This window comes from Mollisia scopiformis (genome assembly GCF_001500285.1).
Source record: "Mollisia scopiformis unplaced genomic scaffold LY89scaffold_16, whole genome shotgun sequence".
NCBI lineage: Eukaryota > Fungi > Ascomycota > Leotiomycetes > Helotiales > Mollisiaceae > Mollisia > Mollisia scopiformis.
The window spans coordinates 499,639-525,245 of record NW_017263596.1 but is presented as its reverse complement, the minus strand read 5'-3'; the positions used below and the strand labels follow the sequence as shown (position 1 = coordinate 525,245).

At 48.0% G+C, this 25,607-nt stretch overlaps 7 protein-coding genes across 7 annotated transcripts; 2 read left to right on the top strand and 5 right to left on the bottom strand.

The window, feature by feature from the left end:
• Window positions 1–1,994: 1,994 nt before the first annotated feature.
• Window positions 1,995–5,392, bottom strand: LY89DRAFT_686456 (uncharacterized protein). Its single transcript, XM_018215287.1, has 3 exons — window positions 4,445–5,392; window positions 2,179–4,395; window positions 1,995–2,122 (listed from the first exon to the last, which is right to left on the bottom strand). The coding sequence occupies exons 1-3, from the start codon at window positions 5,090–5,092 to the stop codon at window positions 2,111–2,113; spliced, it is 2,877 nt and encodes a 958-aa protein (XP_018069172.1). The 5' UTR covers window positions 5,093–5,392; the 3' UTR covers window positions 1,995–2,110.
• A 127-nt stretch (window positions 5,393–5,519) lies between these two features.
• Window positions 5,520–6,371, top strand: LY89DRAFT_649376 (uncharacterized protein). Its single transcript, XM_018212058.1, has 3 exons — window positions 5,520–5,695; window positions 5,745–6,050; window positions 6,168–6,371. Exons 1-3 carry the CDS (start codon window positions 5,646–5,648, stop codon window positions 6,196–6,198), a joined length of 387 nt encoding a protein of 128 aa, XP_018069171.1. The 5' UTR covers window positions 5,520–5,645; the 3' UTR covers window positions 6,199–6,371.
• Window positions 6,372–7,556: 1,185 nt separating this feature from the next.
• LY89DRAFT_122668 (uncharacterized protein) lies at window positions 7,557–10,064 on the bottom strand. The gene is made up of 3 exons (XM_018205167.1): window positions 9,768–10,064; window positions 8,187–9,695; window positions 7,557–8,122 (listed from the first exon to the last, which is right to left on the bottom strand). Exons 1-3 carry the CDS (start codon window positions 9,825–9,827, stop codon window positions 7,682–7,684), a joined length of 2,010 nt encoding a protein of 669 aa, XP_018069170.1. The 5' UTR covers window positions 9,828–10,064; the 3' UTR covers window positions 7,557–7,681.
• Window positions 10,065–11,918: 1,854 nt separating this feature from the next.
• LY89DRAFT_122665 (uncharacterized protein) lies at window positions 11,919–12,422 on the bottom strand. The gene has a single exon (XM_018205166.1). The coding sequence runs from the start codon at window positions 12,371–12,373 to the stop codon at window positions 12,113–12,115; it is 261 nt and encodes an 86-aa protein (XP_018069169.1). The 5' UTR covers window positions 12,374–12,422; the 3' UTR covers window positions 11,919–12,112.
• A 10-nt stretch (window positions 12,423–12,432) lies between these two features.
• On the bottom strand, window positions 12,433–16,993 carry LY89DRAFT_649372 (ARM repeat-containing protein). The gene is made up of 5 exons (XM_018212057.1): window positions 15,812–16,993; window positions 15,574–15,762; window positions 15,061–15,526; window positions 13,474–15,003; window positions 12,433–13,424 (listed from the first exon to the last, which is right to left on the bottom strand). The coding sequence occupies exons 1-5, from the start codon at window positions 16,706–16,708 to the stop codon at window positions 12,718–12,720; spliced, it is 3,789 nt and encodes a 1,262-aa protein (XP_018069168.1). The 5' UTR covers window positions 16,709–16,993; the 3' UTR covers window positions 12,433–12,717.
• Window positions 16,994–17,553: 560 nt separating this feature from the next.
• Window positions 17,554–20,326, bottom strand: LY89DRAFT_649370 (glycoside hydrolase; the record flags this gene model as incomplete). The annotated part of the gene is made up of 5 exons (XM_018212056.1): window positions 19,990–20,326; window positions 19,568–19,895; window positions 18,258–19,508; window positions 17,923–18,210; window positions 17,554–17,889 (listed from the first exon to the last, which is right to left on the bottom strand). Exons 1-5 carry the CDS (start codon window positions 20,043–20,045, stop codon window positions 17,554–17,556), a joined length of 2,259 nt encoding a protein of 752 aa, XP_018069167.1. The 5' UTR covers window positions 20,046–20,326.
• Window positions 20,327–20,468: 142 nt separating this feature from the next.
• LY89DRAFT_620011 (TPR-like protein) lies at window positions 20,469–25,114 on the top strand. Its single transcript, XM_018210899.1, has 2 exons — window positions 20,469–20,670; window positions 20,733–25,114. The coding sequence occupies exons 1-2, from the start codon at window positions 20,552–20,554 to the stop codon at window positions 24,877–24,879; spliced, it is 4,266 nt and encodes a 1,421-aa protein (XP_018069166.1). The 5' UTR covers window positions 20,469–20,551; the 3' UTR covers window positions 24,880–25,114.
• The last annotated feature ends 493 nt before the right edge of the window (window positions 25,115–25,607 follow it).

Genomic DNA, 25,607 nt, shown 5'->3' with positions numbered 1-25,607 from the left:
GCGCTCGGCCCTGCCAGGAATGCTCAAATGTCGCAGCTTGGGCTCTGCTCCCAGAAAACTCCAGACGTGTGCGGATAATCACCACAGATGCGATTCGTCGTTCGTTCTTTGACGGACTTCTAGAATATACCACAAATCAGTCTTTCTTCTGGGCCTCTCCCTTTATCACGTCCTTTATAGCGCTTCCACAGCTTCTAGAAGGATTGGGCTGGGTTCGCGGACAGCTGGCACACAACCGGCACGATGCACACTGGGTCTCGGGGAGCCTCAAGTGCTTTTCGTCTGATGATGCTTGCCGGTTCCTGCTGCTGGTGGCCTGCCGTGCGTGTGCGAGAGTTCTGGAAGTTCTGGTTCGTACCTGTAATGCTCCAACTCTTGTGTTCCAGCCTGACGTCGAGAGAGAGCTTTGCCCCGCTACAAGGATGGCGCTCGCCTTTCTTCGGATCTCGAAAGTCGTGCAGTGTCAGGTCAGAGGGTGAGTAAGATGGCCGAGTGCAGATGCAGGAGCTGGAGGTCGAAGCGGGTAGATGATGCAGGCACCAAGTCGTCGTCGCAGATGGGAAAGAAGTATACTAACTGTCGCAAGGACGCAAGAGTGTGGTGGTGTTGGAGAAAGGTAAAGGTCGAGGTAGGACAACAGTAGGTAGGTCGACGGGTAGGTAAGGTTGGAAGGGTCCGCGCACAGCGGTTCCTGGATGGCCTGGTCTGGCTTGGCTGGGTCACGATCGAGTGAGTGAGTGGATGCTGCTTTGCTTTGCTTTGCTTTGCTCTGCTTTACTTTGCTTTGAATCTAACTGTCTCTCCAACACTCACACCTAAACCCTCTCTTGCAATTGGCTGCGATGGCTCCTAGTACAGAAAGAAGTCAAGTCAGCGTGTGATGGAACCCCAAAGGGTCGTCCCTGGATCCCATCCAGTTCCCTTTCTCTTAATTATTTCCATCCTTCCTGCTGCCCTTCTGCTGCCTCTCAGCGTGTGCATCTGCTCTCCAGTGTGGATGAGCCCCTCCACGGCCAGCGTATCACAGGCCGCAGAGTGCAAGTGAGGGGTCCCACTGGCTGCTGTGTTTGGGTCTGTAAGCGCCCGATCCCATCACACCAGCGCCCCCTCTCAACCCTCACCGGCGCTCGGAAATAGCCATCGCGCGCTCGCTCTCTTCTGAATCTTGCACATCCCCAAGGGCGCCTGTTTCAACCGGTCCAGGAACGTTTCATGACTGGCTCTGGCCCAGAGCAGTGTGATGTGATGGGACCAAGTTCTTTGCTTTTCTACAGAGCGAACATGCAGTTTCCATCGCTCCCACCCGCCAATGGCAGCAGAGGTACACGTCTCGATGTACCTCCTGCCGGATGTCCACATTCGCTCTCCAAGGTGAAAGTCCATGCTGTCAGCACATGCACACTTGCACATTATTTCCATTAAGTACTGCAATATCGGGGAGAGAGCCATCAACTGACTACTGGACAAGCGGTCCGTGAGCGGTCCGCCCCCATTCCCATCCGATCCATCCCATATCGCATCACACATCCAAAAAGAGCCCCCAACACGTACCTGACGCCCAGGGATGCAGCCTCACATCAACCTCCAAATTCCCAATGAAGAAATACCTTCACGGCAGATCAACATCTATCCGCCTCACAATTTTCCGCAACGGGCCCAGAGATGCAAGAGTCCTCGGAAAGTCTCGAGGTTCGAGTCCCGGAATCATGCATGCATCGAGCCCATCGGACGAAAAAGGATTTCTGGTTGAGAAGCCGTCGTTTTGCCCTTGTTTGATCTGGCCCCTCGTTCGTCTCAACTCCGATCCTGACCCTGACCACCCCTATAAGACCCGTCTAATATACCCTGGACCACTTTGCTCCTGCATATCGCGCCCCCGATGTCTTTTATCTCCTACAGTACATATATTTCTAACCGAGGGGTGAGTGACTATTGTATCTTGAGCGCGGACTACGGCAGTAACGGAAGCAAGGAACAGAAGATGAAATAATAGAAGCGTCAAGAAGACGTATATTGCAACTGCGACGTCGCTGCTTAACTACCTATGGTATGTTTTCTATCGAGTATGGTACTACAATTGATGCATTTGCTTGATTTAGCATGACTATTTTCATTGCACGACCTGTAGATCCGCGTCAGCTTAAGGCCAGACTCCAATTAGTCCGTAATTTAGCTCACCTTCTCCCTCAACGTGCCCATCCATTGCTGGAAGCTCATTCCCTGGTCTGCCCGATCTTCTACCAACAAAGTTTGTGCCCACAGCTTCAAGCTGGGGTCTCCGTCTTCCCGGATGACATAAAGGTGAGGCACCACTATGCTACCTACTCCGCGGGATCTATAATCCCTACTCTTCTGGAAGACTGCACGGACGCGTTCGCTGAAATCGTTGTCTAATTCTGGTAATGTGCTCTTGCCAACCTGGAGCTTGCTTCGATCGGTAACATCAAACACATCAGCAAGCAATTGTGGAACTGCATCCCGACCAACCCAGAGGAATTGAGTTTGCCCGTCATCGATTAGATAAAGACCATACGGTACGAGACGCTCGGACGAGAGATTGAGAGGTGGAGGGAGGACAATTTGACTGGTCTCGGGATCCGGAATACCAGCATTGTCAGGCATATCGTGTAACGAATACAAGCGAGGGTAGATGTATTGCATCAGGAGGGGAAGAGGCAAGGTCGAGAGCTGACATAACGCGGCTGATCGAAGATCTGAAGGGATCTGAGCAGATTTCCGCAGTCCAACGTTCTTGATAAGACCAAGGAAGAGAACTGGCAGGCCACGCAAGTTTGCTGGGAACTGAAGTCCACCACCACCCATATTACCACCAGCAAGTTCTTTCTTGAAGGTCTGCAGAAGCTCGATAAGTTTCGATTGAAGAGCTTCGCGTGCAGGTTCAAGACCACTGCTAAGCGCCCGCTCAACTGCCTTGTGACTGAAGAAAGTTGTGATGGCACATTGGTCAGCTGATGCATAGAGGTCGGCCAAGTTGGTCGTGGTTGGAAGAGCAAGTGTCATAACTCTAATCCGTCGTTCGCCATTGCTGGTGGTATGAAGGACGGCGGCTTGCATGCAAACAATATTCTTGGTTAAGCTCTCATCAATGGCGACCTCAACGACATAACTCTGATCGCGAGGAAAAGCAGGGAACGCGCAGAGATCTGAGCTTCGATTGAAGAAGTTACCATAGAAGGTGCTCATTCGGAGACCAGAGGTAGCACGAACACGAAGGACAGCCTCAAGCCCAATCTCAGCAGACAAGTAGTCGCTGAACTCTGTGGCAAACTTTATTGCGTCCTCGCTTCGGCCTGCATTCCAGCCAGGGTAGAAGTAAGTTTGACCACCTGTGTATCTCGGAAGGTTGCTAAGTGATGCTACATCTTGGTATTGTGACGAGAACAGGAACATGTCGATCGAAACCTGGTTCTTGGAACACTCCACAGCGAAACTCTTATAGAAACTGTTGCCAGTCTGTAGTAGACTGCTTTCCTTCGAAGTACCGAGTAATTTCTTGTCCTCACGCATCTCAAGTTTGCCATATCCAACATTGGGCAGTGAAGCAGAGATGACAGTGATCTTGCCACCAAGAGGCGAGATAAGCTTGTGACCAGCCCGCAAAGCAGAGCCCATGCATGAGCCATTGCTTTGATTGTTTTGGAACATCGTGGGAAGCGCGGTCAAAAATCTTTCAACGCTCAATCGGCTTTCGGACAAAGGTACTAATAATTCCTGGGGAATAGGTAGGAATGGCTCGTCTAGATCGCTGACAACCAACATTTGAGTCTCGCCGCTCTCTTCGGTGTCCTTGGGGACAGCGAAGTAATGCAAGCTGGAATCAACAGCCATAAATCCGACACGAGTTCTCCTATCCGCATTAGGTATTCGGTTGAGGCTGTCCAGGATTGTTCGAGCTGCCGTAGCGAGCAAGCCACAAGAGACTGCTGCATAGCTCACATCAAACAGGAAAAGGTAGACGAGGGGTTGAGGAGGTCGGACCATGTATTCTTGTGGTGCAACAAATTCGACAACTGCATGATTGAGCTCTGGCCTCTGCCATCGATCTACACTCTTTTGCGTTGCCGCATCCCAGTCGAAGGCCTGAGGAACGTCGTTTGTGAGGTTGCACATATTACACCTCCACCTGTGACCGTGATCGAGAAATGTGACGTAAGGGTTAATGTAGGACCGACATCTTCGGCAACGAGAGATGACTTGATCTTGGACAATAGGAACTGGATCATCCACATCGTGAAGAGAAGTATATGGCTGAATGACGAGGGCAAAAGGAAGCTTCGACTTCTTCAACAGTGAATGTGTTGTGGGGATAGCATTTAGTGTAGAGCGAACATATTTGGGAGGACAGTTGGCATCCGGAGAAGGAGTTACACTTGACTATAAAGAATTAGTTGTGACAGGACATTTTGGTATTACAACAACTCACATTTGCTGGCAGAATAATAGGTGGAGGTGGGAGATCCAGCTCAGCAACATTGAATGGTGCATTGAGAAGGTCTGTAGGGTATAATTGATTCAAGACAGCTGGTCTGGCAGCCGCTGCTGGTTGACCCTGTCCTGATTGTGGCACCTGCGGCGGTTGACCTCCCATTCCCATGTGACTGATTCCTTGAGTAATTCCTGGGACACCACCCACAGAAGGCGCTCCTGGACCTGGATATCCAGGATCTGGAGCTTGATAGCCCACACCGCCGTATGGTGCGGGAGATCCTCCATAACCTGGGGCAGGTGCTCCTGGCGCAGGCCCTCCAACTTGAGCTCCGTATTGCGGCTGTCCATATCCAGCTTGCGGTTCTTGTGGTGTAGCGTACCCGCCATATGCTGGAGCTGCTGCAGCAGGTTGGAATTGCCCCCCGCCTTGCATCTGGCCACCTAATGCTGCATTGCCTCCCGCTCCGAAGTCATAAGCTTGCGCAGCATATCCTCTTTTCTTTTTTTTCCCCGTTTCGTGTCCTTCGGGGGCAACTGGAGGTGGTGGTGAAGTTGGCGCACCAAATCCTGGTTGCTCTGAGTTCGGCTCGTATTGTTCTGTAGGATAGCCTTGAGGGGGATACCCGTCCTGTGGTGTGGCCATGATGCTTTTGATCTTTATCTAAACCTGCGATACTCGGGCTTATAAGCAGCGCGCAATATTGTAGGTAAGTGGTCTCCAAAAGAGAAACGAAGTTGTGTTGGCGAATTCGAGTATCGCCTTCTCAAGCTTTATCGGTGGTCTAATGGAGGGAACACGTTGCGATATGGTCCAGGCAGACAATCGTTCAGGACAGAAATCAATATTCGCCAAGTGAAGTTCGATTAAACTTGCGTAAAGTCATGACATTGGGTTGCAAGAATCTGTGAAAAGAGAAGAATGATCCTGGCCTTGCATGTAAACTGTCCCAATTCCCAATTCACGGAATTGAATCGAACAATCGAGCTAGCCCAATTTAGCGGCTTCATCACGTGAAGCTGACTTCACATGTTCAATTGCCAAGTCGAGCGGAGCTGAATTCAGGGTCCTAATCGTATTCAGACACTCGCGACACATCTCTTCTCTTGCGCAAACATCAAGATCACTTTCTTTCAATTCGCAGTTGCTCAAGATACCATTGAATCACGTAGCCTCGCTCAATCACACAGAAGAAACCATGGCTTGGGGGCGCACTGCAGAGGCGAAAGCACCCCGCTCAGCCTTGAGGTACTTACCCTATCTTACACATCTAATAACATATATTAATCAATGGCAGCAAACTTCTACCTCTCGTCATCCTCTCCGTTGTTCTGGCAGGTTTCGCCTTTGTTGGCTACCACCTCTACCTCACATTTCAAAAGATCTCCTCGACCACGTCCGAGAAAATGCAGAAGAAGAATGTCGTATTTACAAAAGATGGCATGAAAGTGGGAGTCAAGGAGTTAAAAACAGAAAACTATGTCGATACGACACAAAGCTTCTTGGTTAAAGCGTGGAATCTCAGTGAATGGCCAGCATACAAGAGCAGGTTGGGGTGGAATAAGACTGCTGCTCCTGAACCAGCAGCTACGTCAAGGAAACCGTAAGTTGCATTTTCTATATGCCATTCCTTTGAGCCTTTATGAAAAATTCGTATCTTTAAAGGCTTTCTTTATATCATTATATCTACCACTTATAGCTAACACTCTTCACCCTCTAGATTCTCGCGACACTCTTCATCAACGAAATAAATCCGCAATACCACCCGTCTCACACTTCTCGTTCGCATAACGATACCCAGTCCTTCATATTTCTCGACACGGTCTATTTGCATACATCAGGAGGCTTTCAATCTCTGTTTATAGTACGGGAAACGGTCGGGTTGTTTGATTACTTACGAATGAAATGATCAATGCTTACGAGCATCCGTATTCCTTCTACCCCTGATATGTGATGTCCCCTTCTGATCTTGGCTCTACTATACAGCTTCATGGAACTGTAATTTGTCTCCTCGCCTTAGTTCCTTGATCGGCATCCTACTTTCATCTCTCAGCTTGAGCTCCAATAACCGCGATAGCTCTTTATGATTAAGCCCAATTACCGTATTAATCGTATTAATCGGTTTCCAAAGTATTCTTAGGGCCAAATAGAGTCACTTAATCTGTTGTAGCTCCACATCTCATATCAAAACCGCTACTCCAAACCCAGCCAAGGCCATTTGATTCCCGCAATGCTTCCAGAGCCACGCCATGCTAAGGGACAAAGATAGTACTATTCCCTATACTTGCTCCCTAATATGTCTACAGCAGGGACTGTGGGACAAGAATAGGATACTCCATTCTATGTAACAGTAGCAGAGCATAAGGTACTCAACTCTAGAGCACTCCACCCTCTATACGTTACTATTTTTTGAAAAGGTACCTGCTTGGAGGGAGAAGGGAGGGGCTTTTGATTTCAGCGTCCTTCTTATTCGACGATCATACTTTGAACTCCGAATTCAAATTGTATCTTCATAAACAGAACAGAAACCAAACTTCCCCGACATCACCCTTCATCTTCAAACCCCCTCCTCATAAAACTAACCCCACACAATATCTCTAGGACAAGTTATTCTTCCAAAGTCTCTCAACAATAATACATGAACTTCTCTCTTCACGAATATAGATCTTTCCCATAAACTCCAATTTGGTGTTCTAAAGCTTTGAACTTTCTACTTGCTGGATTAAGCTCTTGACTGCTTACTTTCATAAAGTAAGATTACCTATCACATTCTATAGCCATCGGCCTTATTGACTAGATCTTAATCAAATGCCGAGTTATTATTCTCGACCTTAGATTCTCAATCATTTCCCCTCGTCGAATGATATCTCAATCAAACTTCACAACCTTCACTCTATTTTCCTGCTGAACCAGCTTGGTACATTTCACTCCGAAAGCAGCAATCCTGCCCAAACTGGATAAGATCATATCTAGCTAACAATTGAACTGAGTCCTGTAATCCTCATTAATTCATTCTATATCATCTCATCGAATAATCGCAAAGAAAGCTCCGTCCCAGACAATATCCAAAAAACACTCAAATCCCAAACAACGTTTCCTTCCCAGAGAGTATATACAAGAACGCCTAGTTCCAATCCCACCCACTATGCCATAGTCCCAACTATGCAACTCAAACGCCTCTCCTTTTTTCCCTCCATTTCTCAAGAAACTCCAATCCAATCCCACCCCACCCCCTCAAACCTGCAAATAATTCGCCAACAACCTCTCCACCGAGTCCCCCTGCTGATTACTCGCCTTCTTCAACAAAGTCTTCCGTTCCTTCTCCCACGTCTCTCTCTGCATCGCCTCTCTCTGCTGCAGCGGATTCATCGTATAAATCGGCACGACCGGTGCGTTCATCATCGATGGCGAGATACTTGAGCCGGGACTGAGAGATGGAGATGGGGTGGTTTGGTATTGTGGTTGTGATTGGTGGTATGGGGACGGAGTTTGGTATTGCGGTTGCTGAGCTGCGGCTATTTGGTTGATGGTTGTGGTCGTGATGTGTGTAGAGGTGTTGGCTGCTACTGGGGGTGTGTAGCCTCGTGCCATTGTGGCTGCCATCATTTGAGTTGTGGGTGGTGTGTGGACGAGACTATCGCGGCGGATGATCATTGATGGGAGGCGGACTTGGAACTAGAAAGAGAGAGAGTTAATCAGGTTGTGAAACTTAAGCAAAGGAAGTAGGAATTGGACTTACTTTCGACAGAACCTTGGCGTGATTGAGTCCCAAAGTCTCGCTGATGTACATCATCCTACTCTTTGCCCACGAACGTTGCGAGTCGGAGATGAAATCAGTATTGGTGATGGAAAAGAGCGGCCAGATGACAAAGAAGCCTCCAATAGCTTTCGGTGGACCACTTTGACCCCAAGAATCAAAGCCTGAGAAATCACTACTCCTTAGATTTCCTACCTGAGCGACACTCCAGCCGAGGAAGAACGGTACCGCTGCAATGATATCTGTGACAATATCGCCACATAACCTCACAGCTTGGGCGTATTCAGGAGTAGTTCGATAATCCACCGGTGAGCAAATCCACGCCGCGCAACGAACGATCACACCTGAGATGAACAGTCTTGCTACTCGTGCCGAGTTCCAAAGCTGTGCAGTCCAGAGATCCGGATACATGTCGACTTTGCCGGGACAAACTTCAGCCTTGGTAATATCGCCCCCAGGAACTTGGTCAACCCAGGCAACTGTATGAGGTCGCCACTCGTCTGGAACTTTGGCCTCCCATTCAAGATACTCCTGTTCCATAGCCTGTGCCTGCTTCATCAGATTTTGGATTTGCTGGAAATATTCCGGCGTCCTCGGGAAAGTTGACAACGCAGCGTTGATATCAGAACGGAGCTCAGCTATTCGGAGATTTAATTTCGGGACGAAAGAGCCTGCATCGTCCTTCTGGTCTCCAAGCCACCACTCCACTCCTTGTGACGGTGCCTTCGATCCTGACATGCATGAAACAACCATTTGCGCTCTTACGCACATGAAGAGACTATTGCCGACTTTGGTCCGAAGCTGTTTCTTTCCTCTCATCTTGACGAGCTGCACTGCGCCGTCAATATGCGAATACCATGCCATAGCGCTAGTTCGTTCTGAAGCAATAGTTTCGAAGAACCCTAGCAGTAGGATAGCGGCCAAAGTCTGATCTGTTTTCTGCAATGCCGGGTTTTGAAGAGCGAGATTTACTGCTTTGAGAGCTTTCGTATATGCACTAACAGCTTGGGGATACAATGATCGTCCTCGTGAATTTGGCCTATTGGCAAGAGATGCCATGGACACAGCGCCGAATGCAAGTGAGAGGTGCGAATCTGGGCTCTCTTTCTCCATCATCGGTTCTATAAAGTCGAAATAGCCTCTCGAAGCTTGACGCGGTGTAAGGACATAGTTCGTGACAAAAAAGCAAGGCGCTTGTTGTTCATAAGGTATTGAGATTGTTTCTGGTGGCGAAAACTGGGTAATGTCCGTGTTGGGAAGTATGAGCGCTTGCGAGTCGTCATCGCTATTGTCCTGGATAGTAGAAAAGGAAGATTGTTGATTCGCGAATGTGATCTGAGCTGAGACTTTCTTGCTATTCACAGCTCGGCGTGCCCTCCTCTCGGTGGCTTGCGTCTCGTTGCGAAAGACGAGGTCGAAATCGTCTTTGTACCCCGGACATTGACGTCTTGATTTCGCACATTGGTTGCAAGTTGGTTTTGTCTCATCACACTATAATGAAAAGGATTAGAAAAAAGACCCAGATAAGATATCGAGTGAGACATGGCGTATATAAGATGTTACCTTTATTCTTCGAGTCCGGCACATCTGGCAGCCCCGCGAGGGCTTGCCGCAATAAACCATTCTTATACCGGTATGCCACCACGCTTCACGATACCTGGAGATCTACAACCAGTTGTTGACGAATACTATGCGCAAAAGTATGATAATATCGAAGTCGATTTCCGGAAGATTCTTTGAGCTGAAGTCTGGGACGAAATAGAAGTTGTAGAAGTAGAGTCTTCTTCCTTGATAGATCACTGTGCAAATGATGAAACCCTGGCAGGTGGGCGCACCTAGGATGTGATCTCGAAGTTGCGATGCCCGTTTCTACCACTATGATGATCATCCGGGGGGTGATCGGAAATCCTCGTTCGCTTGTGCACTAGAATCTGCTTTGCTTCGATGCAAGAAACGGCTCGAGTACCAGGTAAACCACCCAAGGAAGGTCAGTGTGGAACCGGTATAAAATCAGATCTTGGGACGAATCGTTCGGGACTTTAAGGCTCGATTCTGGGGGACGATCTGCTGTGCCGTATCAGGGTCCAGGTCAGGGTCTATGCGGAATCTGGCTGATGAGTCGATCAGGGAGATGGAAGTGGAAATCGGGAGGATTAGACGTGGTGTATGCTTGAAGAAAGACACTCATTGGTGGCCCCCGGGTGGTTCGGGCATGTCAAGCAGCAATCAAATCAAAATTGGCATCTGTTGTCGTCCAAGTGGATTGTGCCTTCCTGCCACCGCCCTTGTTCACGGCACCTTCCAATCAACCTGGCAAGAAGGATGCCGAGCCAAGGTGGATGAGGAAAGGAGAAGACGGGGGTTGCAGAAAGATGAGGTTGGGGCCCGTACGAAGTACGAAGTACAGTGACTCTGTGAAGGAAGAGGCTGCAGTGCAGGTCTGCGATGCACAGACAAGCTTCCACCTTGAACTTTCGGGGCAACGTCCTGCAGCTACCGAAGGGCAGGAACCTGGCAGGTCAGAGATGGAGGGGTCTATGCGCTTGGGTGATTCGTTTCCACCTGTGCAACGACTGCATCAATGAGGGGCAGATGGTACAGGGATGCCAGATGCAGAGGACTGAGTGTGGTGGACTGTTGGGTGCAACGGTGAGGATATGAAATAATCTACCAGAGATCTCGTCATTGAAGGAAATACGAAGCGTAAACACAAAAAGCAAAGTGAGAGAACAACGAGGAAGACGGGTAAAAAGAAGAGTCCTTGTTTTCGAAGTGGGAATCTGGGGTGTGAGAGGATGAATGATCAACCCCGGACTCTTGCTAGTGTAGTACAAATAAATGCACTAGAGACTAGAGGAAACTACACTAGAGCAATTTCAGCCTTCTTCTCTCATCGTCAAGCCTTCATGGAGTGACACTTAACCACTTTCGATTACTCCCAAAACACGACGCCAGCTACTCTCCCCGTCACTTCCCGTCGCTACCAGGTCAATCATCCATCAAACGTCACTAATCAGGAGTAAAGCCATGAGAGGAAACGCTCCGAATCGAAACGAACCCTTCTTGAGTTTCTGTCTGTGGTGGGCTTGACTAGGACATGCCTGTCTCACCATCTCCCAGTTCAATCTCTCAAACTCGTGGCGTCACTGACAGCAGAAACTCTTTTCCTGCCACAAATCCAAGCATTCATTGCGACAAGAATGTCGGTGGCTTCAACACACAAACTCAGGATTCACTTGTCACCACCAGAACATCTTCGTATTGCCACCCTCTCTCTCTCTCTATCCGAGCCTCAAGCCCAAGTGCACATCTATCACTCAACAATATTCAAACTCATTAAGAACATCACCCACATCCACAAGTCGTCAAAACCTACCCTGCACTCTCCCTCCCACGAACCGGGATGCTTCATTAAAAACGACGAGGTCCAAACTCAGATGGCGTTGCCCCTGCTCTTACCCATCTTTCGTCTCCGCAGATCGAGCTCTCCTAACCCTAATCCTGCGCAGGAAACCTGGTGAACCCCCCAGCCTGCTGACTGTTCCCCCGTCTCGTGCCGCGGCACCGCATTCTGCATCAAGAACATCTCGCAACTCCCTGTCGTTTTGCTTCGACGTCTCGCCTCCACTTCAACCTCACATCTCCTTACATCTCGACGACATTTTCGTCGCAACGGAGATCGAAGCCCACTCAGCATCCCCAAATCTGTCTGTCTCTCCGTCTATGTGTTTTCACTTTGAAAACAAATGCCATCTCACCTCACAATAACCATCCAAGCTGAACTACACAACAAACAACCACTGAGTCCAGACTCGTGCCCGGAGAGAGACGATGTTTGAGACCTTGATTGGCGCAAACGCCCGCCCCAAGGCACAAGCTCAAACCATCGCTCGGCACTCGGGGCCGTTTCACCATCCCTTTCTCCACTCATCTCTCTCTCCTTCCTCACGCTTGTTTGTCCGTTGACCACGAGGCAAAGGCGTCTGCGTCCCGACCCACTCGGCGGCGCAGCCTTCACCAAGAAAGCACCCCTGTTTCCTGTTCGCGTTTTTGCTTTTGTCTTTTCCTTTGTTGATAGACAAAAAGGGCAGGCAGGAGATTATGTTGCAGGATAGGTAGGTAGGTATATAGTAATATATATGAAGGGAAGGGGAAAAAAAAGATAACATAACATAACATCGGGGATACTTCCTCACTCATCGTCAGTCACAAGGAATTTTGAGATTGTCAAGTCGTGGCGTGGTTATATTGATACTACTATACGCTCAACTGACCAGCTAATCAAGCCAGAGCTCCGAGAGTACATATTCACTCATCTACACATCTCATCTCCATTTTGATTTTTGTAATTTTGCGAGACCAAGAAAAAGGGGACTGATGAATTTTCCTGCGAATGCGCCCACCATGCCCGGTCAGGTATCAATCAATCAGTGGGATCTTTCGCGCGTACTCCCCAGTCCGGTAATATCAGAAGTTCCTCCCTGTTCTTTTCTTTTCTTTCTTTTCTGCATCATCACGAGGCCTCCTCGAACATCCCCGCGATTCCCTCGAGCGATGGACTTGCTCTCCCCCCTTTATTGTTGTTCTCTGGAGTAGGTTGCTTCATGAACTCCTGCTGCATCTTACTCCTCTCCTTCCTGACCACACTCGCGCTCTTTGTGATTCGACCTTGCTCGCTGATACTCACGCCCTTGATATCCCTCAGCAGATCGAGCACCAAAGCCCGTTGCTGTCTTTGCTGCATGCCTTGACGCATGATATAGTCGATACACTTGTCGACGCTCCTCTCATCGACGCCGGGGAGACTGAGCAGAACGGTTCGTGGTGTGGTGCTTAATGGAGAGTAGTAGATTAGGATGGTAGCAATTAGTTGTGCGAGGTCGCGTTGGAGGTCGACGAAGTAGGGTTCGTTTAAAGAGGATATACAGGATTTTAGGACCTCGGAACTGATGAATTCTCGGATGGAGGAGGTGAGTTGTGGGTCTTGGTTTGTTGTTGTCGATGCGAATTCGGGGATGAGAGAGCGGAAGACGCGGAGAACCACGCCGCAGCATCGGCCGTCGCGCATGCGGATTGCGTGAGTGAGAAAGAGGAGGAGAGGTTCAAGGATTGTGGAGGACGTGAGACAGAATTTACGCATCGAGGGGTATTGTGATGCGGGGTTGGGTTCGGGGACGTAGGTGGACGCATCTTTTGCGGTAGCAGCGGTAACTCCAGGATCTATCAAAGTTGTTAGTAATTACACTTCAACATGTTTTGAATCGCTTACTCTGTCTTGCAGGATCCAAGAATCCGCCGATCATCATGACCGCGGTGTGGGTCAATTGCCGCAAGATGCTCTCTTCCTTCATCTCGTCTGTCAAGTCATCCCCATCTGCAGTGGCGACTTGTTTCAAGGCGAGCTTTTCCCACTCCGAACTGCATTTCAGATCCATCTGTGTAAAGCAAGTCGCCAATATAGGGGGAATGAAATGGCTTCGCAATTCAACAGGGCAGTCATCGACCATCAGTCGTACAACATTGAGCAATGCAATTAGCTGATGAGACGACAAACAGTGTGCGTCAGCAAACAATGCATGTGCTAATGGTCCCGGTAGCTCGCTGAAGCCATAGAAGTCGACATCGAGTCTGCTCATACACCAAAGGATAGAGTAGCAGGCTTCTCGGACAGTTCTAACGGAGCCGCGAATCGAGGAAGCAAAGCCTTCCATGGTAGACTTTGTTCCTGTTACACGAGCATAGAAGTCATCCTTACTGCCCTCAGAAATGCCCGCTTGCCAGAATCGATCGGTTAAAATGCGGCTCACCAGTCCACGCATATCAGGAGGAAGCCCTGTCCAATTTGCCGGATTGTGGAAGGCATGTGCATGGCTCAAGAACTTCAGCAAGTTTGGAAGTATAACGGGTAAAGCATCCCGCCACAGCAAACAAGAGACTTTGTATGGAGCAGAATCCTTCTCGACTTTCTCAGTCGAGCAGGCTAAGAACGATTTTGTGGTCCGCAGTGGAAGAGCCTTCAATCGATCCTCGAGCTCCTTCTGCATAGCTTGACCCTCACCATCGAGTTGATAATGTTGCCATTCTTCTATTTCGTGAACGCGGCGATTGACAAGGAAATCCGTGACTTTGTTCAAGCCGAGTAGATTGCAGAAACCACCGAAAGAGGAGATTGCATTGTCCATCTCAGGATCTTGCCATAATTGTTGTACAGGATTGATGAAAGTGTGAAGTCGCTGCAAACGTATTTCGGGATCGATTTTAGATGTTCGATGAATGATCATGAACAGGAAAGTTTGGTAGGAAACCTTCCGCTTCGTATCGAGAGATGCCGTCGAGATTATCTCGTTAACTTTTGCCTCCAATTGATCATAAACATCCAAAAGCTGGTCAGGCATCTTGCTAGCAAGTCGTTGTAGTTCATACATGCCTTCAGCATGCAACTCTTTGACAGCATCGTTATATGCATTGTGGTCTGGACGCTCGGGTGGCCTACTCATCAAAATGTGCTCAAGGACCTTGAGCATGAAAGCCACTTGTTTATCAAGGGCTGTTGTCGAAAAGGCAACAGCCAGTTGAAGAACCCTCTTGCGAATGATTGGGTCTTCGAAGTTCATGTCCAGTAGTCTTTCACACCATGCTTCAATATTGGTTTCCATGGTGATTCGCTCTTGTTCGTCTTGTTGTGGTTTTGATCCAAGGGCTGCTCTCCATTTCATGTATCCTTTCAAAGCAGCCTCGACCACTGTAAAATGTGCGTCGACTCGCAGAATGGGGATGGAGGTCTTTGAATATGTCTCGACTAGTTATTACGTTAGTACTTCTACGACTCTGAACAAGAACTGGAATAGTCATTTACCGGAAAAGGAGGGTTGGCCATCATACAAGTGCTGCATCGACTGATCAACTTGGGAGAGAATGTGGTATATGGCCTCAGATTTGTTTTGTCGTACTATGGACTCAATAATGTGAACACAATAACGGCGATAGTTTCCAAGGAAAGCATGTCGCTCAGGGATTGTGTCAATGTCATCTAATAAGAAGATGAGGGATGGATCTTCGGAGTCTTCTGGCATGCTTTCGTAGCGTATGAGTCTTGAGCTACACAACTCAAGTAGAGGGCCAATCAGTGGAGTCATAGTAGGAGATGCGCCAATAGTGTTCGACCGTAGAAGTCGTGTCCACGTAACGAGAATGGGTATCGATATAACAAAGCTTTGACTCTGAGCGATAGCAAGGAAAAGATTTAGCAAATTTGGCAAATCGCAATCTTCTTGTATAGCTGAAATCTTCTGTTCTATGAAGCCTCCAAGATTGGATACCATCTTAAAATAGTTAGCAATTGTGTCTTGTCATGTCGAGGTATCCTTACTTCAGAAAATCTTTTAGCGAAGAGATACTTTTCATCGTCGATATCGTGAGGATCAACCACCGACCAAGCGAAGAGCTTATGTAGTAGATCAACGATTGGCCGTCTATACATTGGGCAGACCAGAGACACGAACTCCTCGTCTGAAATATGCAACCGACTGTATAGAGCATGGAGTGCTTCTACAGATGCCTAAAAAAATGTCAGTAAAGTAGAATATAGGCTGGCTGCTTGAACATACTAATTGAACAGCTACACTAGATGCTGCCAGGCTTTTGCACATGTAGTCAACGCAAGAGGCACTTGCAATTGCTTTTGGGACGGCCCACGGCATCACAGACTTGTAGACTGCCAAGATTCTTACAGCACAGCTTTGGTACTGAGAGTTTCCAGAAAGATCGTTGTCCAGACATTGGTTCAGCAGCTCTCCGATCCGTACAAGCCAACCTTCTTCTCCATATCTAACGGCTGTGCCTATTTGGCGGTTGGGAAAAGCTTCTGCTAATACGATAGCAGGTGTGAAAATTTCCACGCAAGCTTTACTTAGTGCACCTTCTCTGAGAATTGCGATTGTATCCTCTCCGTTAAAGACCTCGTCAGACAAAGTCTCCAGGACGAAAAGTACAAATTCCTTGTGCACGACAGGTCCTGGAATATCCCATAGTCTCACTAGGAGCTCGTCCATATCAGTCCACTCGGAAGCCCAACTCCTCTTTGCGATCTCGACCCATAATTGGGCTGTCTTATTGCGCAGGTATAGAGGATCTTCCATTGCCACATTCTGGGAGAGTTGGAGGATCCATTCTCGCAGAGCCGCAGCTTGCGCCTCCGAAAATTCTGCCCATTTGTGTTTGATCGCGTGCTCGAGGAGTGACAGGGCATAGTGACGGACGACGGGTTGTTGTGATTTATCGGATGCTAGGGTGAAGCCATGGTAGGGAGCTTCGTTGCTTGACTTTACTTCTTCGAGGAATATAGAAGCTTGCTGACGGGACTCGTTCGACGAGTAAGGGCCGTGGACTATGTCGAGAGCTTCGTGAATTCTTGGTAGCAAGTTTGTGCTACTTCCGTTGATTTCGCTCGGCCCTGTCGCATTTGTTTGCCCGATCGTGCTGTTGCCATTTGGCGTGCCGTTCATGTTGCAGATCCTGGTATTACTCAAGAACAAGTAGAGTTCTCTCTTGCAAGAGCGTTTTTCTAAATGTAAATAGGCTGACAGACAAGGCGAACAAAGAGTCACCAAGACGTGACGGAGATGTCAGGTGCATAGATTTGAAATCGAGTGGAAGCTCCGCGCACCGAGGCCAAGAAGAATATTGAAGTCCATGCACGTGCAGCTTTGTCGCAGCGGGTTTTAAGATATCGAAGGAAGAATTTGGGGGTTTAAGAAGGACGGAGGAGAAAGTAGTGTGCAATTCACGATATGGTCTCGAGCATTCGAGGCTGATATGCAGGCTAGCGTAGCCTTGCTCTTAGTCGGAGAAAAATATGGCCGATATTCACTAACGCCTTGAGTCGAACGCCTAGATCTTGTAGGACTTTTAGTATTACTATTTTCGAAGCTATGCACATCATTCGAAAGGGTTTCATACGGTATGTTACAACGCGGCAGAAATTGTAAATTTGTCTACTATTTGCATAGATAAAAGATTGAATCTGTCTCTTCTTTGTCCGACCCGAAGCCTTGTACCCTCAACGAATCACAGCCTTGTATCTTCCTACTTCAAAGCAATTCCCCAAGCTTCTGCAAATTGACTTGAAAGCGCAAGTCAAATGAAGATGTCACTCTATATCAAGAAGTGCATAAATCGCCTTTCTTGTAGTTTGTGCAATTCGCAGGTATCTGTACAACCGCGATCCAATTATTGAAGAAGCAATCTCGTGTACCCCAAGGCTTTCCGCCCAATCGAAAAGGCTTGATCCGAAAGATTGCTCCAAACGCCAAGAACTATGCATAATAAGGGTCGCATCCTACACAACTCCTCACATGACAGAGCATTTACTCTGCTGGCACTGATCCAAATAGCCCTCTTCCTCTTCTTTACCAAGTGCCATGTTCTGCCGCCTTTGCACACCAGTGACCTTGATGGAGTGTTCACCTTCAACGTGCCACCACCTTAATCTCTGAATCATGCCGCCATCCGCATCATCCGTGCTGATGGTCCATTTACCAGCAGTGACTTCAATGTCGCATTTGTCTTTTGGGAAGTGAAATTCAGGCAAGAAGATCTCAGTTGGTTTCTCATCAGTGCCGGCTTTATGAGCGTGCAGCTTGAAGGTGAATATGCAATTCCTCAAGTCGAAGCCATAATGCAGAATCTTGCCAACTGTGGCAATAGGCGAAGGGCGTACATAAGCCTCAGCAGCTCGAAACCCCGGAGCATTGGTGAGCTCCGGAGGGGCGTCTGTGGCTTTTGAAGAGATTGAAGGAGTTTTTAGTTTGTCTTTGATGTTACCCGGATTGACAGTCGACTCATCCGAGAATTCCTTCTTGTTGTTGGGGCCTGGTTTCGGGACAAGACTGGTGGTGGATTGGTTTAAAGGTGTTGGTGGGATTGGGGACAGTGGAAGAGGTTGATCGTCAAGAGAAAAGATTGACAAGTCTTCTCCGTTCCACTGATCGCCAAGATGGTGTTTGTTCTATTGTTGTCAGTAAAGCTCGAATAATAGCCATTTTCTGAACTCACTTCACACATATACAGCCACAATGTATATCCCGCCATTTCACTACCTTCCACTGCGAAATGATTTGCATCCATAGCACCTGACTGGCTCGAGTAATCTCCTGTCTTATATGCATATTTGTCGTCCATGTCGTAGGGTATCCCAAATTCGGTCAACACGCAAGGGTGGTTCCCCATATAGTCCAGTCCTTCTTGCCTGATCGCGGTCAATTGATCTCGGAAACAGTTCCGAATAGCAGTCTCTCCAATTTTCACAGCAAATGCAGGACTAAGATAACGCCCTCGAAGAATACCGAAAACATCGACATTCCAGTATCGGTTCCACTTCTTCGTCATGAGGGTCACACCATCATAGTAATGAGGCGCATAGACCATTTTTGGATCATCATCCTTGGTACCTTTGATCGACGGAGGTATCTCAAGCACTGGTGGCTGGGCGAAGAGTATAGCCTCTTTATGGTGACTTCGAATAGCGTCTCTATGTCTCCTGTAGTAATCCATCCAGTAAGTGTTTGTGAATGTCTCGTAGTCAATGACTTCGTTGGTCCTGGGGTTCTTCTTGAAATAATCTTTCTTGAGGACCATGTCGGTACTCGGATCCCAGACACCATGTTGAGCCCATATACACTCTCCAAGTTTCCATCCTGGATCCCGCTTGTATCCATACCGTGACTCATCGTATCCTACGGGAAGCCATGCACTTTCTCCCTGAGGGTCTACCAGAACCCGACCAGATTTATATGGACCCATTCCTCCAAAGTCCCACGTATCAATCTCACAAGCCCTTCCCGAACCAGTCAATATGGCTTGCCATGCCGTTGGCGATGTACCCTTCTGCAGCTTCTGTTCACTCGGTATGACAGTAATGTCCGGCCAACCCACCAATCCACGATTTGGCTCGTTCATGCTCTCCCACCCAATCACAATTTCGTCCTCCAAGTCGCCAGCTTCGTGTATTCGTTTGGCAAGATGAGCCAGGGCATTGATGAAGTGGTCTTGTAAAAAGTCTTGGATATTCTTCCCATCTATTATGCACTTCGGCGCAAAGTCTCGTCCTGCAAAAAAGAATGTGAATATTGTTTGGCAAGCTAATCGAGTATAATTTGTAGACCAGATCATTTTCGGAAACTTTTCTGGTTCAGGATATGTGTTATGTACGAGGGCTGCTTCTGTAGCTGCGAAACTCTGAGGATTCAGTCCGCAAGCATAGAGAGTCCACATAGGCGCTCCAGAGCCTCCAGAAAACCGCGACCACTATAGGGAAGAAAGTTAGCAATCGATAATTCTTTATCAGTACAGAACCATCGTCATACCACATCCTGATGGGGATCCATGAAAATATAGAACCCATAGTCTCTTGCCAGTCTTAGAATCTCGAGGGTATGCTGGATCCATTCTTCATCGTACAGCCCAGGGCCCGATGGCTCGATCGCCTCCCATGTGAAGACATATCTGATTGTGTTGTAGCCCCACCGTTTTAGACGGGAGAAATGAAGATGTGCATCCTCTTTCGGAAAGGGTCTCGAGTGGAAATTAACGGCGTCTCCGTCAAAAAAGTCTTGGGGAATATGCGAAGGCTGGTCTGGATTGCTGGGATATTTGGCATCTCCAGCTACATTGATACCTCGAAGGGTCACAGTTCTATTCTATTCATTAGAATCATGATAATACTCTCACTAGGCGTTGCCCAATCCTCCATGCAAAGGGCTACCAGCTACTATAGGAATATGCGCACCTCCCGTGGTCATCGATAAAGTGACCATTCTCGATGTTTAATCGTAGATTTCCCATAGTATCTGGATGGATGAAGGGTTGCAGAGCTTCAGCAAGCAAACGCCCCGAGTACCGTACGAAGACTGCCCGTCTCAAACCTGGTGACGGCTAGAGAAATCGTGTAGCTCTTATCAATGACGCTGTGGTGCCAGGCTTCAACGGAAAAGGTACCGGTAGTCTGCAGAAAAAGAACAGACTATGTCAAGATCATTGGATGTTATAGGATCTTAGTAATAGAGATGTAAAGACCGGACAGCGTCTGCGAAATGAGAATTGGTGTGAATCGCTGAATAACCAACCCAACTGTGGCGGTCCGGATGCGAACTCGCCGACGACATTTATTAGAGGCAGACAGGGATGCTCGGATTGATGACGCTTGGACCATCGCGAGGCTGAGCCTTTAGCCTTTTCACTCTTCGACTTCCAATGTTACCCACAGTACAGCTGCGCACAGTGACTTGAACTTCATTTCCCAGTTTTCAAGTGTATTCAATTATGCCATACATTGAAGCTACGGTTGAATCATGTCAGGACCAAAAGCTGCGCTGAAAGGTATCGGCGCGGCCATCAAAGCCCAAAAATATGATGATGCAGTACAAGAAGCGCAAAAGCTATTGGTGTCAGATCCCAAGAGCTACCAGGCGTAAGTTCTATGATATCAAGGGCTGTATACTGCGGAATATTGCTCTGATTGACACATCATAGATCAATATTCCTAGGTTTTGCCCTCGCCAAACAAAACAAATATCCAGAAGCCGAGAAAGCCTACGAGGGCGCGACAAAAATCAAAGATCGCGATCCTCAAGCATGGCAAGGTCTCATACAACTGCATGAGAAGCAAGGAAGTGATAAAGTAGAACTTTACCAGGTGGCGGCGCTTAAGCTGGCAGAAATATATCAGTCTGCAGATGACAAGTACAAGTGCCAGGATGTCGTGGACAAGTTCTTAGGCTTTGCAAAGAACCAAGGCACGCGCCTACAATACAAGAAGTCCCAGGAGATTATCCTACCGACGAGCCCAATTTACAATTATCTAGAAGGCAGAGTACCGCATCCAGCCCACACGTATCAGATCATGGCACAGATTACCGAATTCGAGGAGAAAGAACGTATCAACAAGACCATTGGTGAGCGGAGGACTAGAATCGGAGCTCAAATCGGGCAAGTCACAATTGATGTCAAACGAGAAGTGTTCCGGGATAGTGATCTCGAAGATCTTTACGGCAAGATTATCGATTGGAGCAATGACGATGAAGTCCGACGTCAATATGAGGAAAAGCTTCTCCAGAGATGTATGGAGGCTTTGACTGTTCTGGTACCGAGTACAGACAAGAACGAGAAGCGTGCGAAAGTCATGAAATTAGCCAACGACATGGTCATTATTAAGCACCCCTACAAGGTAGCATGGGACATTGCAATAGAGTGGCAAGATCCGGTGAACATCCAGGATCTAGATGTTAACATTCTACGCGATTATGCTGCCTTCTTTCCAACCAGTGGTCTTGGCCAAGTTTTGCGAGGTTTCCTTAGTAGTGAGATTTCTCCCTTCACTGCTCCACCACCTCCTGTTCAACCGGCACAAGCGAGCACCTCAGACGAAAGCGACGATGAGGATGACGATGCTGGAGGTGTTTCTTTGGATGCGCCAACCAACAGTGAGGATCGCCTACTATTGATGACTGAGGGCATGTCAGATTCAGCAAAATCAATACTTGCTCATCGACTCATGGGGGAATATTACCAATTCTTAGAAGAGTACGAAAGCGTAGTGGAGCTTATGCGAAACGCCCGACACTTAATCGTGGCTGAATCTGAAAAGACTGGCCTGACGTTCGATCGTTCTTCCGATGCAATCATTTCTCTTCTTGGTACTGCACTTGTGTACTATCAGTCACCTAGGAACCATCCCGAGGCGAAGACACTGTTCGACGGATTGCTTCGGCGAGACCCTACCTCCACACCTGCCATGATTGGAATCGGACTGATCTACGAAGAGGAGGAAGACTACCCTGCCGCCATAGGTTTTCTGGAACGTGCTTTGAAAAGAGACCCAAGTAACATACGTGTCAAGACGGAAGCTGCATGGGTCAAGGCGCTCGACGGCGATTACATTAGTGGGAAAGCTGAATTGGAGAATTGCCTTTCAAACCTTGACGGTAAAAATGCCAGGGTGAGGGACCTTCTAGCCCAAACACAATATCGTCTGGGTATCTGCCTCTGGAACATGGACACCTCTAAAGCCGCTCGGAAGGATAGAAATGGTGCTTATGCTTATTTCTTAGCGGCTTTGAAAAGCAATCTCAACTATGCGCCTGCCTATACAAGTCTTGGAATATTCTATGCAGACTATTTGAAGGACAGGAAGAGGTCACGAAAGTGCTTTCAGAAGGCGTTCGAGCTATCGCCCTCTGAGATCGAAGCAGCCGAGAGATTAGCTAAAATATTCGCGGAACAAGGCGAGTGGGAATTGGTTGAAGTCGTCGCACAACGCGTCGTCGATTCTGGCAAAGTTAGGCCAGCTCTTGGCTCCAAGAAGAAAGGCGTCAGCTGGCCATTTGCTGCATTGGGAGTTGCAGAATTGAACAAGCAAGATTATGCTAAAAGTATAGTTTCTTTCCAATCGGCTCTCAGAATCACACCGAACGACTACCATTCTTGGGTGGGCCTTGGAGAGAGCTACCACAATTCTGGGAGGTATATCGCCGCTACCAAAGCATTCCAACACGCTGAGAAGTTTGAGCATGAGGTCGAGCAACAAAAAGCCGGCGAGACATGGTTTGCAAAACATATGTTAGCAAATGTAAAGCGAGAGTTAGGTGACTACGACGAGGCTATCGATGGCTATAAATATGTCTTGAAAGAGCGCCCAACAGAGTTTGGAGTCTCTATAGCCTTGATACAGGCCTTGGTTGAAAGTGCTTGGGATGGTATCGACAAGGGGCTTTTCGGCCACGCTGCTCAACGTGCGACTGAAGCTATCACTGAGAGTGCTTCTCTGGCTGAATCTAGAGCAGATGCATTCAATCTCTGGAGAGCTGTAGGTGATGCTTGCTCAGTCTTTTCTTGGGTTCAGAGTCGCCTCTCGGATTTTCCACATTCACTCGTTAAACAATTACTTCAAGTCGGAGATAAGAAAGATGCTTACGACATGTTCACCGACATTGACGGAGTTGGTGATGTTGCCTTTGCAGACGGGCTCTATTCCGCAGACGAAGAAAATGGAGTAAATCTCACACGATGCTTACATGCAGCAATTATGGCACATAAAAGAGCTATATACGCCTCCGCTCACGATATTCATGCTCAGGCTGTTGCTTACTATAATCTGGGTTGGGCCGAGCACCGAGCTCATGTTTGCATATCTGCAGAGGTCAAGAAGAAATCAACACGGTATCTTCAAGCCGCAGTTCGATCTTTCAAGAGAGCTATTGAACTTGAAGCTGGAAACTCAGAATTCTGGAATGCCCTTGGTGTCGTCACTAGTGATCTCAATCCTCGAGTTGCCCAACATTCGTTTGTCCGGAGCTTGTTTCTCAACGAGAGAAGTGCCCAGACTTGGACAAATCTAGGTACCCTTTACCTCGTGCAGAATGATTTCATGCTCGCCAACGAGGCATTTACGAGAGCGCAATCAAGTGATCCTGACTTTGCTCATGCATGGGTCGGGCAAGGACTACTGGCCTTGCTGATGACTGGGGATACCAAGGAGGCCAATCTTCTTTTCACTCATGCCATGGAGATATCTGAAGCGTCGTCTCTCCTAACGAAGCGGGAGTATGCACAATCCGTCTTCGATCAGATTTTGGTTTCTAAATCAAGGTCAAAAGTCACAGATCTGGTTCAACCACTCTTTGCACTGAAGCAATTGCAAAGCATGGATCCAAACGGCATGTCATATGAGCACCTCTCTACTTTATTCTTGGAACGGATTGACAATGTACCACTGGCCCTTGAGACTCTTTCCAGGATTTGCAGCATTGTCGAGGCTGATTACGAAATCACCGAGTCGCCTTCCTCTCTGTCCCGCTTCGCTCTCGCGAAGGCCGACCTGGCTCGATCACAGCTTTCTGCCAAATTATATGGTGAAGCAGTCGAGAATGGTGATACAGCGCTGCAGCTCAGTGCTGAGGATGCCGGTAACGAACTCTCAGCAGAAGCACGCCAAAAATGCAGGTTATCTGCTCATCTGACCGTCGGGTTAGCACAGTACTACTCCAATGACTTGGAAGCTGCGCTGCAGTATTTCTTGCCTGCACTGGAAGAATCGAACGGCAATCCAGATGCAGTCTGTCTTTTTGCCCAAGTCCTCTGGGCTAAAGGCGACGGGGATTCGCGAAGCAAAGCACGAGAACAATTGTTTGATTCTGTTGAAAATCACCCTGAGCATGTCCAATCTGTACTCTTACTCGGCATTATTGCTCTGCTCGACAATGATACTGAAAGCCTGGAGGCTGTCACGACTACGCTTCAAGACCTACGAGCTACTCATACGATCACTAATCTGGAACAAGGACAGGTTGGCGAGGTGCTAAGAGCCATCGCAGCATTGTCTGAGCATGATGCTGAGTTGGAGACTTTGGCGGAGATTCAAACTGATGTGTTCTTACACCCACATCAGCCGCATGGATGGGGTCGCTTGGCAGATATCGATGGAGACGATTATGCAGCTAATATGGCGGTCAAGACTGCTTTGAAGGCTATTCCACCACTTGGTCAATTGGATGCTACGGATTTGTCAGAGGCGTTTGCGGGGACAGGAAAAATAGGTGATGCACAAAAAGCTGTTTTGATTGCACCATGGAGAAACGAAGGTTGGGAGACATTGGGTGGTGCATTGTCTGGGAGTCAATAGATGAGATTATGAGTGCATGTCATGAGTTATGAACTGGATGTACTTGCGAGTAACACAGAAACTCGTGTTGTTTTACTTCAAGATCGATATTCCTCAGGTTCCACACGACAGAGCTGTATTGCTTCACCTACCTTGTTTCATGTGTCTTGCCGTTTTCCCGTCTCTCTATCGCCAAATGGCTCTGATACCTACTCTAAACGGAAACCACAGCTCAATGTCCGCTTCTTCTTTTGACGCATATAGAGAGTTTTCGTCAAAATTCCCTGTGCAATGTTTACAGGACTCGTGAACAATATCATTATGCTCTTCCTACCCTTTCATCTACGTTTGTATTTGAAGGAAGGCTACTCCAATCTTCGTCCGAATTGTGAGAACTCAGCGCGTTCAACGCATTCTGCGCAACCAGCGCACTTAGCGCACTGCGACATCCAGAACTGATGATCAGCATCCAAAATCCGATATCATTGAGGGACGTTTCTGTACATTAAAAGGTATCGAAGTTGAAAAGGACACTTTCCCTTTCCCATCTCTTTGCCTGCAACCCCAAACCCCAAACCCCATCCCATATCTGCCTGCTAAAACAATTCTGCGCCCCTTATTTAAGCGAGCCGTCACGTGTATATCTTGAGATTCGTCTTGAAATGAGCACATTTAGGGATGCTGTGCGGCATGTATTGTGAAAGTGCCTTAGCCACCGTAGGTATAAGCTCATAACTTTTTGACAAAAG